The sequence below is a fragment of the Lutra lutra genome, chromosome 4 (assembly GCF_902655055.1).
Source record: "Lutra lutra chromosome 4, mLutLut1.2, whole genome shotgun sequence".
Taxonomy (NCBI): Eukaryota; Metazoa; Chordata; class Mammalia; order Carnivora; family Mustelidae; genus Lutra; species Lutra lutra.
Window position 1 is genome coordinate 36,399,771 of NC_062281.1, and position 17,700 is coordinate 36,417,470.

General features: G+C 40.9%; 1 protein-coding gene across 6 annotated transcripts in view; it reads right to left on the reverse strand.

Annotated features, from left to right (window-relative positions):
• GRHL2 (grainyhead like transcription factor 2) overlaps nt 1-17,700 on the reverse strand; it is a 162,206-nt gene that overhangs the window by 91,807 nt on the left and 52,699 nt on the right. For all 6 annotated transcript variants that reach the window (XM_047725823.1, XM_047725822.1, XM_047725818.1 and 3 more), the window contains exons 3-5: nt 17,312-17,379; nt 12,338-12,731; nt 1,017-1,072 (exon numbers count right to left, since the gene is read on the reverse strand). In XM_047725823.1, the coding sequence (XP_047581779.1) occupies nt 1,017-1,072; nt 12,338-12,731; nt 17,312-17,379 (518 nt within the window). The remainder of the gene's footprint in view (nt 1-1,016; nt 1,073-12,337; nt 12,732-17,311; nt 17,380-17,700) is intronic.

Here is a 17,700-nt window from a genome sequence, read left to right on the forward strand (position 1 = left end):
TACCGTCTTGAGTAATTTGTGTATAATCCCGTCTGAAATGGTGACATCACTGATAAGCTTTGTAAAACGGGAGAGATCAATTCATTTCTTGCCATTCTCTCCGGTCTATGAGCATGCTCATGACCAAGGTCTTTGATCATCTAGCCCCTCTACCTAAAATGTTCTTAATCTTCTTTCCCTGGAAAACTCCGGCTCACAATCCTTCAACATCTGGTTCAAATGCCCCTCCCTGCAAGCTTTGTTCCCCCACCCCCACCCCAAACCCCACCACACACACAGAGACCTCTAAGTCCTCTCAGCTTTCTGTTTATGTACCGCTGTAGCAGCACTGAGCAAACTGTATTACAATTGTCCACTACATCTGTCCCTTCCAAAAGTCTATGGGCCTCTTGTAAGGAGAGGTTCTATCGTATTCCCATACCTCTCTCATTGCTTGTACATGGAAGGCAACGCAGAGTATGATAGCAGGTAGCTAAGTACATACAGTGGAACAGAAGGGAAAAGAAGGTGTTGGCGGGAAGATCAAGTTACGTCACAACAGTTCAGAACAGGAACAAGAGAAAGTTGCAAGGGACAGGACAGGTAAAACAGAATGTTCAGCACCTGGCCAAGTGTGACGAAAGCATAGCACAAAGTCAGGCAGATCTTGACACCTCTCAAATGGGTAGCTGGCATTGTGACGCCATTAGCCACAACAGGAAATAAAAGCAGAGCTGATGTGAAAGAAGTGGGGAAGGAAGAAAAGAAAAGAAAAAGAAAGGCAAAGAGTTCCCATTTTTTCACATGCTGTGTTGGGAGGTCCATGTGTCTGAGATTCAGAGAACCCCCCAAGGAGAGCGATCTAACCAACAGAAGGACAGAAAAAGGGTGTGGGCCTCAGACTATAGGTAACAGTAATTTAGAAGTCACTGTATAGAGAAAAGATTTTTCTTTCAAAGGTTCAAAAGTGTAACTCAGGGGTACATTTCAAGTGTTATCAGTTCATTAGTTTCTAGGGACACCTCCAGGCAGCCTACCTTGATGTCTGGTCATACATGTACTCCTCGGCCCCAACTGAAGCACTCCGGAATTTCTGCAAAATTTAAAAGTTATCAAATTAAAACAAATAGGTAAGTCATCATGCAAAAACAGGAAGGAAAGTGACAAATGTGCCCGAACTGTTTTATCCTCACTTCAGAAAGGAAGATAATGTATTTTTTAGTATTGTGTTTTCTACAACAAAAATAGTTACCATTTGTGCATAGAACTTGCATACCACATGCACACTGAGAATTACACTCAACAGAAGAGGCATTTGTGCTTTGCATATTATTCACATGTCCATATTCACATGTCCTGCAGGTGTTCCAAAAGTGTCTGCAGGTACTGGAACCTGTTTCTTCAAACACAGAAGACATCTCGTCCATTTTTTATCATCTCTAATGCTCGTTCCCAAAAATCACAAATTCTGAGTTAATGGAACACTGATTACAGGGAGTCGACACAGCATACACAGCACAGGGCGGTATTCAGAGTGGTTAGGGGCATAGTTTCTAGAGCAAGACTGTCCAGTGTCAAGTTATGACTCTTTTACCTGCTACCTGCATAAACTGAGACAAGGGCCATATTTACCCCATCTGTAAAATGCAGAAAGTTCTATTGGACAGGGCTGATCGATGAAAAGGTATTTACACTTAGTAGAGTTAAGATTTAGGAAATTTTGGAGTAGGAGGGTAGCATGATGAGAAAGAAGGGCATTTAAGGAAGAGATAGAGGAGATGCACTTCCAAGGTTTTCTTTGAAGGAACATGCAGTAAACCCATAACAACACACAGTGCACCAGTACTAGTAAACATGGCCCTCAGTGAATCTATTGTCCAGGCCACAGAATTCTGAAGCCTAAGGGTAGGCTTGCCCACTACAACATAGTGAATTTATAAATTCAATGGTTCTAATCCCCCAGGTGGTGTGAGAAGGTGTGATATACCACAACTGCTCAGATTCAAGGAGACTTTCAACTATATACTGACTAAAGTAAAGAATCTTACTCTAATAAACATGACTGCATTTGGACAAGAACCTGAAAAACTAAAAATAGTAGACATGTGACCAATGTGGATATTGCTTTTTTCAAGCTTAAAATTTTTCTTTAAAGATTTTATTTGTTTATTTATTTGAGAGAGAGAGAGGGAGAGAGAGAGAGAGAGAAAGAGAACGCATGAGAGGGGAGAAGGTCAGAGGGAGAAGCAGACGCCCCACGGAGCTGGGAGCCCAATGCGGGACTCGATCCCGGGACTCCGGGATCATGACCTGAGCCAAAGGCAGTGGCTTAACCAACTGAGCCACCCAGGTGCCCTTCAAGCTCAAAATTTTATCCTGAATCCTTTTATATTGTCTTTATAATTAAAAAAAAAAATAAAGTTATTCCACCTGGAAAATATCACAATCCTTTATGAGACCTGATCACATTAAGAGGTTATCTGGCTCTATGTGATTTAGTACTGAGAATTATAGTCAAAGTGTTTGGGTCATTCCAGTTACAGTTACCAACTGCTTGGAAACCTTTTAATATAATTTGTAGGATGCCAAAACCCAGGCAGACAGCCAACATCACTATACCTTACTGTGATTTGATATAATGCATCCATACCTTTCTTCATTTGCACTGAGAAAAATGATAGTAAAGAAGGTATGGTAACATATATTTTAATGACTACCCTGAAAGGACTTGAGATATCAGGCAGTATTAGAATGTTATATTTAAATTTTAAATATTAGAGTTCTAGTGTTTTTCTTGGGTGGGAAGAAGAGACATCTGCTAAGAATCTACCATAAAAAGACAAATGATTCTTCAACTGTCAAAAAATCTGGGATTTTCTGATTCCATGACTTTGATCAGCCACCAATTTTTTTAGGTCTTATCATTCATTTATTTATTCATCCATTCTTCCAATAAAGACTGAGCATCTGGGGCGCCTGGGTGTCTCAATGGGTTAAGCCTCTGCCTTCAGCTCAGGTCATGATCCCAGGGTCCTGGGATCGAGCCCCGCATCGGGTTCTCTGCTGAGCAGGGAGCCTGCTTCCCCCCTCTCTCTGCCTGTCTCTCTGCCTTACTTGTGATCTCTGTCAAATAAATAAATAAAATCTTTAAAAAAAAAAAAAAAAAGACAGAGCATCTATTTTGTATCAGGCAGCGTGCTAGGTGCTATGGGTACCAAAGTGAACCAAAAGAGGTCTCTGCTTTCATGAAGCTTCTGGTCTAGGAGAAGAAACACATTACTTAAAAAGTCATTCATTCAAAAAGTTACAGACTGTGTGCAAGCACTCTGGAGAAGAGCAACAGAGCCCTAGGAGAGCACAGCACAACTGAGAAAGTAAAAACCAGTCCCACTGACTACCACTACTTTCAGTGGCACACAGACAAGGCGAACAAGAGTGTTTCCAGCAGAAGCCCAGAAGACAGTAACACAGCCACACAAGTGAGTAACACGTCTTCCTTCTGAGTGGCTGCTGCTTTCCTGACAAAGGCATCCTCAGTCCTGCTTTGCTCATTTCATTTCCTGAACAATGGTTACCCAGTTTCCGGGCTGCCTCAATGTCTTCTCATATCCAGTCCAGAGCTGGCTGTCATTTCTGGAATCCCTCCTTACACTTATCCAGTATAAGCCCAAACACTGTGAAGAGCTCCTCCCACCTCTGTGTTACTGAGTCGTCCCTAAGGGTCTCCTGCTAAAGCAGGCTAAATAAATGTAATCCTGATTACAGATGTGTTCATGGTAGTCTTTGGCTGGGAGACTTTAGATACAAAGAAAATCGACTCTACTAGGAACTGAAGGGAGGACAGGGAGGGCTTCCCTGAAAAAGTTACACAGGAGGAAGGGTGTAGGAGCTGGCAAAGAATATTCCTCAACAGTGTTGTCCAATAGAATTTTGTGTAAAAATGGAAGTGTTCTGCATATTCATTGTCCAGTATGATAGCCCCCAGTCATACTGAGCACTTACAGTGGTAGTTAGTGGGACTGAGAAACTAAATTATTGATTTTATTTAATTCTAATTGCCACATGTAGTTAGCAACGACAGCATTATACAGCACAGTTCTAGAATATGGAGCAGCATGCACAAAGGTCCTGAGGCAGGAGGAAGTATATCAGGTTCACAGAAATGAATGAAGCCCACAGCAGACAGCAAAAGGGGGAAAGAGGTACAAGATGAGGTGGGAAAGGAAAATGGGAAGCAGAATATGCAATGCTTTGTATACCAGTTAAGGATTTAGATCTTAATCCCAAAAGCAATGGGATTTAAGTTGGGGGGAGGGGTGACATAATCAGATAAGCATGTTAAAAACACCATCCCTGGTACTGTGTACAAAAGCAGGCATTGTTATAGGCCAGAGATAATGATAGATTGGGCCAACAAGGTAGAAGCAGATTGGAGACAAATGGATGGATCTGAGAGATATTTAGAAAGTAATACTGACAGAATTGAGTAATACTCCAGAATTGGAGGATGAGGGGAGAGCAAAATATGAAGAAAATATCCTGGTTTCTTAAACCAGGATGGTGATGGTACCCACTAAGGTGGAGAACACAAGGAAAGATTATAAATCAGATCTGGAATGGGTGGAGAGTCATACACAGTTGGACATAAAGGTTTGGAGCAAAGAGGAGGTAACTAGGCTGGAGAAAAAATTTGAAAGTCTTGGGCGCCTGGGTGGCTCAGATGGTTAAGCATCCATTTTTGGTTCGGGTCATGATCTTGGGGTCCTGAGATCGAGTTCTGCATCGGGCTCCCTGCTCAGCAAGAAGTCTCCCTCGACCCCTCCCCTGCTTGTGTTATCTCTCTCTCTCTCTCTCAAAAATAAATAAAATCTTTAAAAAATAAATAAATAAATAAAAATTTGAAAGTCTTTAGAATACACATGATAACTGAAGCTGTGGACATGAAGCCAAGAGCACCATTAAGAAGAAAGAGTGACCAGGGCACCTGGGTGGCTCAGTGGGTTAAGCTGCTGCCTTCGGCTCAGGTCATGATCTCAGGGTCCTGGGATCGAGTCCCACATCGGGCTCTCTGCTCAGCAAGGAGCCTGCTTCCCTCTCTCTCTTTCTCTCTCTGCCTGCCTCCCCATCTACTCATGTTCTCTCTCTGTCAAATAAATAAATAAAATCTTAAAAAAAAAAAAAAAAACTTAAAAAAAAAAAAGAAGAAGAAGAAAGAGTGACCAAATTATCAAACGGTGGTGCAAGGTACCAGCCTTAACATGTGGGGTTTCCACAGCCATTTTATTCATGAGGTGGGAAGAGGACTACTATGACTCTGAACAACGGGTCATCCGATCTCATCAAATTTCACTGCAGAGAGAGAAATCTCAATCTCCTAAAGTATAAAATGCATATGCTAAGGATTTTCCAAGATTTTGCTTGATGCAAAAACAAACTGACATAATAAAATGATAGAAGCCTGATGGTACCATATGCACTATAAACATAGTAAAATCAAGGGCATTAATCACAAGGTAAGCTATGTTCCAATTTAGTACTCAAGTCAACATTTTTAAGATTTTATTCTTTAATTTTTTTTCATCCGAGTACAGTTGACACACAATGTTACATTAATTTCAGCTGTATAACATAGTGAGTCAACTTCTCTGTTACGTTATCTCACCACACGTGTAGCTACCATCCGTCACCACACAGCGCTTTTACAGTGACATTGACTATATTCCTCATGCTGTGCCTTTTATCCCCATTCCATAACTGGAAGCCTGTATAGCCCATTCCCCTTCACCCATTTTATCTATTTCCCCACTCTTCTTTCGTCTGTCAACCAATAGTTTGTTCTCTGTACTTATAGGTCTCATTCTGCTTTTTGTTTATTCATTTGTTTTGTTTTTTAGATTCCACATATGAGTGAAATCCTATGGTATTTGTCTTTCTCTGATTTATTTCACTTAGTAGAATACTCCCTAGGTCCATCTATATTGTTGCAAATGACAAGATCGCATCCTTTTTTATGATTGTTTATTATTCCAGTGTGTGTATGTGTGTGTGATATGCCATATCTTTCTTATTAAGGTTTTACTATTTAAATGTGTGGGAGCAAATGAACTCCCAGTTAAAAATTAATCATGTTGAATAGGGCTTAAATTCAAGATAACTTCCAGTATCAGTCTATAGATGAATATAAAATCAACAGACTAACCATCATATGTCTATTGAGTATAACAAATAATCATTCTTTGCTTTCATTTGAAGATTCTCTGCAAACTATGTTAATTTGCCAAGGAACACGCAGGGCGTTGAATTACGAAATACATGGTAGAAATATCTGGTGCTTGCCCATATAAAGTTCTGCTCATGCCTGAGTACATGGCAGGACTAAACTTCTCAGCCCTCTTGCAGCTAGTTAAGACCATGTGACTAGTTCTAGCCAATGACATATGAGCAAGAGTGATACATGTCACTTTTAGGTCAAAGTATTTACAAGTTAGTCTGCAATCATATGATTGTACTTCTCCATGGGTGTGACCCAGAAGCCACATATAGAAATAGTAATTTCATAAAAATGGAGGGAACCTGGATTTCTGAGTCATTAATAAGAAAAAACATTTGCAGACATGTATCAGGATTATTATTAACAAGAAATAAACTTTTAGTGTATTAAATCACTGAGATCTTGGTGCTCTTTTATTCATACAGCCTAATGTTAACTGACACAAAATTATAGTACAGAATAAGAAAATTCTTGCTTCTATTTTGATTCTTATTATAACTATATATATATAATTTTTCTATAAAATCTCTTCCTTCCATGCCTTAAGATTTACATGTTTCCTAATAACATCTTAGGTATTAATACCTGCCTAATGTGTAATTATCAGTGATACTCTTTTGCTTATTAGCTGTGACCTTTGGCAAGTTTCTTAACCTCCTTGAACCTCTCTACCTTTTCATCAGTAAAATGGAAACAGTAATACCTTTTTGGAATTATAGTAAGGATTAGAAATAAAATGCAGAAGCCACAGTGGCTGGCACACAGTACTACAAAATAAGTGACAACTATCATTATTTCTCTTCACAAATATAGACAGATAGTAAGCTTCCAGAGGACAAAAGTCAAAGCAACCTTCCTTTTGTCCTCTACTCCCACATCAAGCACAGCACCTAACACCAGCAGAAGTAAATATTTACCAAACGTTATTATAAAGGAGCTGTACAATAAAATGTGAATCAAATTAGCTAAAATCAATCCATTACAGAACTTCTTAATGTTACCACTGTCTTTTTTTTTTTTTTAAGATTTTATGTATTTATTTGACACGGAGAAAGAGATCACAAGCAGACGAGAGGTAGGCAGAGGGAGGGGAAAGCAGGCTCCCTGCTGAGCAGAGAGCCACATGCAGGGCTCCATCCCAGGATCTTGAGATCATGACCTGAGCCGAAAGCAGAGGCTTAACCCACTGAGCCACCCAGGCGTCCCGATGTTATCACTGTCTTAAAAAAAAAAAAAAAAAACCCAGCTCAGGGGCCCGTGGGTGGCTCAGTCAGTTATACATCTGCCTTCTGCTCAGGTCATGATCCTAGAGCTCTGGGATCAAGCCCTCCTTCGGGCTCCCTGCTGTGGGGAGCCTGCTTCTCCCTCTCCCTCTGCCTGCTGCTCCCCCTGCTTGTGCTGTCCCTTTCTCTCTGTCAAATAAATAAATAAAATCTTAAAAACAAAACAAAACAAATAAAAAGCCTGAGTTGAGCCAAATTGCTCCTCCCTTCTCTGATACCCACATACATACATATATAGAAGAATCAGTCTCTGATAAGAAATGAAATTTGCTGGGGCACCTGGGTGACCCAGTCATTTGGGTGTCCAGCTTTTGATTTTGGCTCAGGTCACGGTCTCTGGTCATGGGATCGAGCCCTGCATCTCTGCACTCAACAGGGGATCTGCTTTTCTCCCTCTCCCTTTGCCCCTCCCCTCATTTGTGCTCTTTTTCTCTCTCAAATAATTTTTTTTAAAGGGTAATTTGCTAATTCAACAAGAATCCTAGGCATTTTAATAGTTTGCCTAAAAGAAGGGCTAGATTTTAGACAAAAATTTTTTAATGGAATTTACTTGCTGAAATTACTCTGAGCTCACCTAATCTTATAACCAGTTAACAATGCCATGACTGAAGATCGTTCCATTTATGTCCAATTTGAATACAATATGCAACATAAACACTGATTTCCAAGACTAGGAGGACAGCTAAGCTAAATTTAGTGAGAACAGTATTCACACTGAGTTTCTGGTAAGTTACTTTCTCATCTACTTCCAAATAAAACCCAAAATACAATAGTTTCTTTTCATAAGCCTCCTTATCTACAACACAAACACAACTGATAACACATTCCCCAAACAGCATGATGGTTCTGCTGACATTGGGCCACATCCATGGGCTCTTCTGTGACTAATGAACTATTTCCACACCTGGTAAGAAAAACTTCAGTGGCAGACTTTTAGTGAAAAAGCATGCGTCTGACATTCCCATGTGGAGTAACGTGCTTTTCCTACAGAAGCACTTGAACAATTAACTATTAACTATTTCCAGCAATATGGCCCAGGAAGCTAAGTTTAAGACAACATTTTTATGACAAGGACATTAAGAGTCTGATTATAAAGCTACCAGAACTCAAGAAATGAGGCACCCTCTGAAGGGCTGGGAATTTATCTCGTCTCACTCTGCTTTTCCCCGATTTCAGAGAAGACAGCGGGAACTCAGGATGGCTAGAGTCAGGAGAGGAAGGGCTGCCAGAGCAGCTTGTCTACCTAACTCTCCGCCAACACTGCAAAGAGAGAGTCCCTTTGCTCTTCTTCTGCCCATCTGAAAGATGAAGAAGCATCTAATGACATTGATAAAGGGCACTCAGTTTAAAAAAAAAAAGAACGTTTGGGTGAGTCACTCACTGTGTTTAGAAACAGAACTACTGAGGATTAGAAGACCCTGCACAGTCTTCTTGAAAGTGTAGCGATAATGGGGAAGGATATTATTGGTCCTGGATCCTGAGAGCTTGTGATGAGTCTCATCTCTGCCACTTACTGCAGAATGACCACGGGTACTGGCGGGCTCTCTGTGCCTCAGTTTCCTCATTTGGAAAATAGAGATGACAGAAATAGTACACACCTAATAGGGGCTTTGTGAGGATGAAATGAATACATTTCACTCGGGATGATGTCCAGCCTACAGTAAGTCGGGTCACCAAATGTTTATGATTTTTAAATATTATTATTTGGGATGCAATCTCAACCTCTGGCGGCTGCATTTTGTCCAGTGGCAACTAAGTGGGCAGCAGGCTGCAAGTGTTTCGCAAGCTGCCACCACACTAACTCCTCTTTAGGAAATTAGAATCCGGGGTGCCTGGGTGGCTCAGTGGGTTAAGCCGCTGCCTTCAGCTCAGGTCATGATCCCAGGTCCTGGGTTCGAGCCCCACATCGGGCTTACTGCTCAGCGGGGAGCCTGCTTCCTCCTCTCTCTCTGCCTGCCTCTCTGCCTACTTGTGATTTCTCTCTGTCAAATAAATAAAATCTTTAAAAAAAAAAAAAAAGGAAATTAGAATACACAAGTTTCGCCTTTTGCCATTGTCTTTTATTGTCCTGGGTGGACAAAACAATGGGAAGCCAATGACCAAAGTCGCAAATACAGAGGCACTGCTCCTAACTGCTGAAAAAGCTGACCTGACCCAATTAAAAAAAAGCATTAAATATTCTGGGTCAAAACTTGGAGAATTAATCCACGATTACACCAGTTCTACAAAGATTCCAAGGCAACTAAATGGAGACAAGACTGTCCTTTGAACAAGTGGGGCTGAAGCAACTGGATATAGATATGACAAAAAAAGAAAAAAAAAATACGGACCTCTACCTTTCCCTTACGCCATTACAAAAGTTAGCTCAAGATGGATCAGAAATCTATATGGAATAGATACTATTAAAAGCCTAGGGGAAAAAAACAAGAGAAAATCTTTGTGACACTGGGTTGGACCAAGACTTCTTTTTTTTTTTTAATTAATTTTTTTAAAAATTAACATATAATGTATTATTTGCCCCAGGGGTACAGGTCTGTGAATCGTCAGGCTTACACACCTCACAGCACTCACCATAGCACATACCCTCCCCAATGTCCATAACCCAACCACCCTCTCCATACCCTCCTCCCCCTGGCAACCCTCAGTTTGTTTCATGAGATTGAGTCTCTTATGGTTTTTCTCCCTCCCGATCCCATCTTATTGAACCAAGACTTCTTAAACAGTACGTCAAAAGCATCAACTATAAAAGAAAAAACTGATTAAGCGTACTTCATCGATATTAAATATGGATTCTCTTTGAAAGACATAGTTAAAAAAACAAAAAAGCTACCAGACTGTAAAACATATAACGACTTCACATTACTTAAGAAGTTCTTAACAACTTAATTAAAGAAGACAGATAACCCAATTTAAAAATTGGGCAAAATATTTCAAGAGACATTTCACAAAAGTTGTAAGAATGGCCAATTACAAAACATGAAATGATGTCCAACATCACTACGCATGGAAGAAAAGCAAATTCAAACCACAAGAAGACACCATCACATATCCACTAAAATAGCTCCTGTTAAAGAGACTGACAGCCCCAAGTTTGGGAAAGGATGAGAAAACCAGAAACCCTCACATACTGCTAGTGGGAAGGAAAATGGCATGGCCACCCTGAAACATTGTACCACAGTATCTTACAAAGTTATACACACATTGACCACATGACTCAGCAATTCCAGTCGAGATATTTAACCAGGAAATGAAAACACATGTCCTCATGAAAGCATACACGTGAAAGTTCACAGCAGCATTATTCAAAAGAGCCCAAACCAGAGGCAGCCAAATCTGTCCATTAACTGGTGAACAGATCAACAAATTGTGATATATGCTTACCATGGCATAATATTTAGCAAGTCAATAATACAATCTTTTCATACAAGCAACAAAACAGAATCTCAAAAAGTGAAAGTAAAAGTGAAACTACAGACAGAGGGCAGATCAGTGCTTGCCCAAAGGGACAGAGGAGGTTCCAAATGCAGGGGGCTCAAGAAAACTTTTAGGGTGAAGGAAATTTCTATTGATTCTGACGTTGTATACAATTATCGAAATATTCAAATATCACTTAAAACTTGTGAATTTACAACAAATGAGCAAGGGGGCGCCTGGGTGGCTCAGTTGTTCAAGTGTCCAACTCTTGGTTTCAGCTGAGGTCATGATCTCAGGGTCGTGTGATCAAGCGAGCATGGAATCTACTTGAGATTCTCACCCACTGTCCTTCTCTGCCCTCTTTAAAGTAAATAAATAAATCTTTTAAAAATTTTAAAAATTAAAAAAATAAATAAAACAAGCAATCCAAGAACCTTGTCCTACAGGTACATGAAAAGAATACCAGATCTCTACCTGTAAAGTATAAAATGTATGTCTATATAACAGTTGGTTATTAATAGTACAAATTCTCACTGCCTCTTTGGCCTTTTTGCTAAGATCAAGTGTATTAATAGTAAACATTTTTTCTTGAGTATCCACTGTAGGCCTTAAAGAGTTACATTGTTTCAAAAATTACACAGGCAACATCTTTAGCTACCATTTAAAAAGTTACAAACTAGAAGAGGTCAGAGTGAAATGTTACAAAGTAGCAAGTTTCCACACAAACAGCTCTTTATTCCTCATAAATATTTAAGACTAAAACTAAAACAAAGAAATGTCATTTAAGGATCAAAAAATTTTTTTATTTTCTTTTCTTTTTGGAGAGAGAAAGACAGAGCACACAAGTGGGGTCGGGGTGGGGGCAGAGGGAAGAGAGAATCTTACACAGGATCCACGCCCAGCGTGGATTAATCTCAAAACCCTGAGACGATGAGGGGCCAAAATAATGAGTCAGATATTTAACTAAGTCACCAAGGCACCCAAGGGTCAAGAAGAATAGAAATAGTCCTCCACACACCCAAACCAAAGATTTATTAAAACCTTTTTATAAAGATACAGCTACATTTTTTTTAAACCCAATGCTCCCAGTTTAATTAACTTTTTAAAGATTTTATTTATTTATTTGACAGACAGAGATCACAAGTAGGCAGAGATGCATGCGAGGGTGGGGAGGGAAGCAGGCTCCCTGCTGAGCAGAGAGCCTGATGCGGGGCTTGATCCCAGGACCCTGGGATCATGACCTGAGCCGAAGGCAGAGGTTCAACCCACTGAGCCACCCAGGTGCCCCCCAGTTTAGTTAATTTATCCCACTTAACAAGCAAACAGAAACAAAACGAGCTGGAGTTTCTGGGTTTAGGTCCTGGCTGCAGATGACTGAGCTAGGACTCACCTCTGTGGTTCCATCCTTGAAGCTCTCGCTGTAAGTGCTGTCTGGGGTGCTGCGCTGGTCATCCTTGAGGTAGGCGCTGTGGCTGGCCATGGAGGGCACACCATACTGAGTCTGTTCAAAGATAACCACACGTTGTTCCTCGCCGTCTCCCCGGGGATAGTGCACGGGAGGGGCCATGAAAACGGGTGTAAAATCTTCAGCTTTCACCACTGTGATTCCTGATACGGGAATGATGGCTGGGCTCTCGGAGATGTTCGTGCTGTACGGTTCCCGCTTCGAATTCTCCAGGTGGTCTTGATTTAGGGAAAGGTTCACTGGGACAGTCTTTAGGACCTGCACTCGGTTTTCTCCTCCACTCAAATTACTCTGGGCTTCATTGGTGCCGAGACAGTTTCTGCATATTGAAACCCATCCCCCCCACACACAAAAAAAACAGAATTAGAAAAGTCACCAACCTGCAACTCGGGATAAAATAACTGAGGCAAGCAATCATCATGGACATTAAAGCCATCAGGGGAAAAGTTGATGGTAAACTTCACAAGGGAAGCAGGTAGGACATGTGTTTCCCAGTACCATGCAATGAGCCCACCTGTGAAGTGCAACTGGTGGGGGGTGGGGGAGGATAACCCTAAATTTAGCAAGCCTTCATATCTAACTCCCAGCTCTCAGGAAATACAAAAGGCTGGAAGAGATGACTTAAACAACATCAAAAGGAAACAATCATACAAACAGAATGTAGCACATCTTACTGACCTGGTTTCTTCAATAAGTTAGAGGCATGAAAAAAAGAAAGGAGGGTGGGAAGCTTGTTCTAGATTAAAAGATTTGAAAGACATAACAATCAAATAGGATGAGTAGATCTTGTCTGGATCCTGGTCTGAAAAACCAAAGAGGCCATTTATAAGACAATAGGATCTTTGAGGCAATTGAATATGGACAGGGAATTAGGTGATATTAAGGAAGCATTGTTCATTTAGTTAGGTGTGATAATGATTTTGAGATTATGTGATAAAACTTCCTTTTTATTTATAGATACAAAGGAGTTGAGTTACAGATGAAATGACAGGATATCAGGAACTTATTTTAAAGATAACTAAAATAAGGAAAAAAGAAGGGAAAGAGAGAAAAGGTAGGGATTAAGCAGGTATAACAAAAAGTTACCACTGCTGAACCTACAGAACTGGACGGGTATTTGGGGGTTCATTATACTGTTCTCTTTACTCCTGGATGTGTCTGAAAACTTTCTTTTTTTTTTTTTTTTAAAGATTTTATTTATTTATTTGAGAGAGAGATTGCAAGTAGGCAGAGAGAGAGGGAGAAGCAGGCTCCCCGCCGAGCAGAGAGCCCAATGTGGGGCTTGATCCCAGGACCTCGAGATCATGACCTGAGCAGAAGGCAGAGGCTTAACCCACTGAGCCACCCAGGCGCCCTGTGTCTGAAAACTTTCCAAGGAAACAGCTTTTTGAAAAAGGTGGGAGTGAGACAATAATTTGAAGGGGGGCAGTGGGAAGAATATTTTACACTGTTCTCTGGGCTAAACTCCTTCCAAGAAAAAAGGCAATGAGAATTTATCATTAATATATTTTCACTAAACCGAAAACAACATGAGCTCACCGATATCCTTAGCACTGAATTACTTTTGGGGCTTGAGGGAGTGGTGTAACTGGGCTTATGTAAAACAAGATCTCTCAGATCTCAGACCTCCTGGCTGGTACAAAAAGAAAGGACAGGGTTTGGAAATTTAATTCTCACTGGGCTGGGATACAATACTTTCCATTTCTACTATAGGATTCTGGGAAAGAGAAAAAGCAAAGAGAAATTAGTCAATGGAAGAGTATGGTTAATAGCACCATGATTTTACTAGCAGAGTCCCTGTGGTCAGTTAAATTTGGGGTCACCTCTCACTAATATATGGATTATTCTGAATATGGACAAAAAGAAATACATATTTTGTGTGGAGCCCTGCCCCCAATGTCTGTTGTTTTGGGTTTTGTTGTCTCCCCCTGCCCCCCCCACCCCCCGCCTTTTAAACTAGCATGATCTTTCTGGGGCTAACTAGAATCTCTCACAGAGACAGAAATATTTGACTAAAAGTGGTTCTTCCCAGACTTAAGCTCTCCTAGCTCCTCTGAGCTTGTCTAAGTCTAAAGCAGGACTATGTATGTATTTCTAGCTTTGATTTCTCAGACAAAACCTCAAAGTGAATGAAGCTTGAGGAAAGAATGGTTTCACATGAATAAAGCCAACAGAAAAATACCTAAACTTCTTGGAGTCTATCACAAATCTGTAGAAATCATTCTAGAAAGTAATCCTTTAAAGAATAAAACTGCAAACCTACAATCATTCTGCTTTAAATAATAACCTGCTTTCATGGTCATAGCAGTACAGTGACTCTGTATATGAGACACAGTGAAAATTTAGAAATTATGTTTAATCTGAGTCCAGTTAGCTAGATGATGCCAAACCCAGACCACCCATTTATGTCAGCATTTCCTAAGCTTCATTGTTTAGAACACTGCATGGAATGTTAATAGATGTTCCTCAAAGAAAGGAGTCTGTGATAAAATCAGTATTTTTTTTTAAATTGCCATAACAAAACGAGCCTGTGTGAGCCACAAACATTGTGAACTCAGTAAAGGCCCCCAGGCATTCCTTCACCTGTTTAATTTATAACCCAGAATTTCCCAAACTCATTTTACCCCAAACTCTCTTGTGGAAGATTAACTATTAATACTTGTGGATAACGTCCTGTTGGATGTAAGAGGGGCTGGTCTATATTGATTAGCTCCCAAAGCAAGTATCCAGTTTCCATTCCTCTGGACTTTGCACAAGCACAGACTTACTGCCATTGCCAAAATACTCAAAGTTAACCAACTCCTCTATAGCTGGAGTCCATTTCAGGCCAAATTTATTAATTCTTTAATTCATGCAAAACACATGAATTCTAAACAAGAAACTCAAGTCAAAATATTTGGGGCATTTTTATGAACAAACCTAAGTGAACTACAGAGTTGTGTAAACCTAGTCCACTCATCGGTACCATGTGAAGAGGGACTATGAGATATAGCACCCTTCTGGAACGTGTACACCCACCTCTGTGGAAGAGCAGTAGTTTTAGCAGCTAGAAAACCTCAGAAAGACGTCCAAAAAATGGATGAGTAGAACAAAGTAAGAATTATTGGGAGCTACTGACTCATCTGCAATATTATTTTAAATTGAACCGAATATTACAACATGAGAAAGAAATGCAACACTAAGCATGGTGCATTAAATATAATTTTTTTAAAAATCTCCATCACGCCATTGAGATTTTCAGTTATTTTTCCAAGCACCGACTTCTTTATACAGTCAGTTGTGATGATAGCTTGCTAGCACATGGCACCATCATTCATAAATACACAGCAGATCAAATGAGAGCCTTCCAAATTACACTCAACCAGAAGTCTACTGAGTCAAAATTAGTCTATACGTGGCGGTTGTGTCTACACCTCACTGCCAGTGTTTTTGAAGGTGCACCACTGAAATCACAACCATAACCATTAAAATATGATGGGGGGGCTCTTTCATGTTGTTCTAAAAGACACTTCTACAAAAAATAATGGTCTCTTTTGTCCATTATGACACAGACAGAGCACACATCTTAAGTATGTTTCCCCCTGACCCTCCTATGATTACTGATATATGAGTTAGCAGACAGCACATGCTCAGCTTAATAAATGGTGGCTAAATGGAGGGCAAGTCACAGGACCTGAAGAGTGTCAGGCTCTTTCTCCCTGTCATCTCCGCTACCAACTAGGGCCCAGGGCCCAGGGCGCCAAGACAGTGTGGAGCATTAGAAGATCCCTTTGCAACTGCAAATCAGAAGCAGACAGCCTGTATCTTTGCTGAGGGTATATTTTGGAGGTGATGCACAGCCCAGGACCGGTGGTTGGGGGTGGCTCCCACTGCTGGTCATCTAACAAGATCATGTCATAAGCAGTTCCTCTCAAGGCCAGGTAAGATGCTGATGTTCGTGATAGCAAGGGATTTTGTTTCTCCTGGCTTCATATTTCCATATGAAAAAAGTCAGTAATAGGAAAACACTGTGGCTTCTCCCCATTCCTCTGCAGGAAAGAGATAGATTTGATTGATGGGATTGGGAGAAATAGCTCAGTAAAGTGGGTCAGTCCCTTCTGGTTCCCTTTTCAGGTCTGGATCATCCTGGCCACAAAGAGAAGACTCCAGTCACTGCTGCCATATCACAGTGGCCTGTCCCTTCAGGGAGGCCTGGAGCCCTGCCTCCGATTGGGTGAGTAGACATATCTAAATCAGGATGGACATGTCACAAACTGCAGATTCAAAAATCTCATTCTCTATGGTCTTGATCAGAAAGAAAACTGATTTGTTTTTTCCTTTTTAATTTCAATCTGTTTGGGTCTTGTTTTTCAATTGGTTCTTAATTCAGGATTGCAGGAAAGGGGTGTCACATAAAGATCTCCTAACATCTTTCTTGCCCCTGCTCCCTCATGGCATCCGCTGCTACTCATGTATCTCTACCAGTGGCCTCCTGGGGTGAGAGACCGTCCAGCCTCCTTCCTCTCTTCCTCATCAAAAACAATCTCTCCATGGCTCACTCCCTCAAGGGCTTGATTACAATTATCCAGCCATGGGACTGATCAGAAAAAGCTCACCCCTAAGTAGGCTATCTTGCCAGCATTTCACCTCTAAGCAAGGATTTTCAGCTGTCTTGGAAGACGGTCTATCGAGAGCCTGCTGAAGACCCTTTGGATGCATAAGCAAATTATGCAGTTTGCTCTCCCTACTGCAAGATCCAGTTTTGGTCCAGACTCTATATAAGACAGATAGAAGAAGCTAAACTTCTTGATCCCATCTCCTCTCAAGAACAAAAATTACAGCTTAGCACGGCTGTTTTCAAAAACACAGAAAAAGAAGTTATTTGGGGGAGCCGGCATATTCCTTTACATAACGCCATACCTTTTATCCTGCTCTTCTTGGCCGTCACTTGCTTTGCTTACAGACAGCAGCCTCTTGTCTCGAGGAACCTAGAAATATCACCAACCATCAGTCAGACTTACACAGATGCAGCTGTGACTAAGCAGAAGACCAGCAGAAGCAAAGCACCTGAAATGGAACGTTCTCTGGGAAAAGGGGGCAGATTTACTGTAGGCAGCTGATGGTTAAAGATGAGTAGCATGAGTGGTGATGACAGTGGATCAGACACAAAGGGGTGATGATAAACAGAAAGCCATGATGATCACGGTTCTGCTGTGCACCTGCTGATATGGGCAGCTCTGACTGGACCTGACTACCCCAAAGCCTGCCCCACCTTGGGAGTGAATGAGGGGAAAGGAGCACCATGAGTG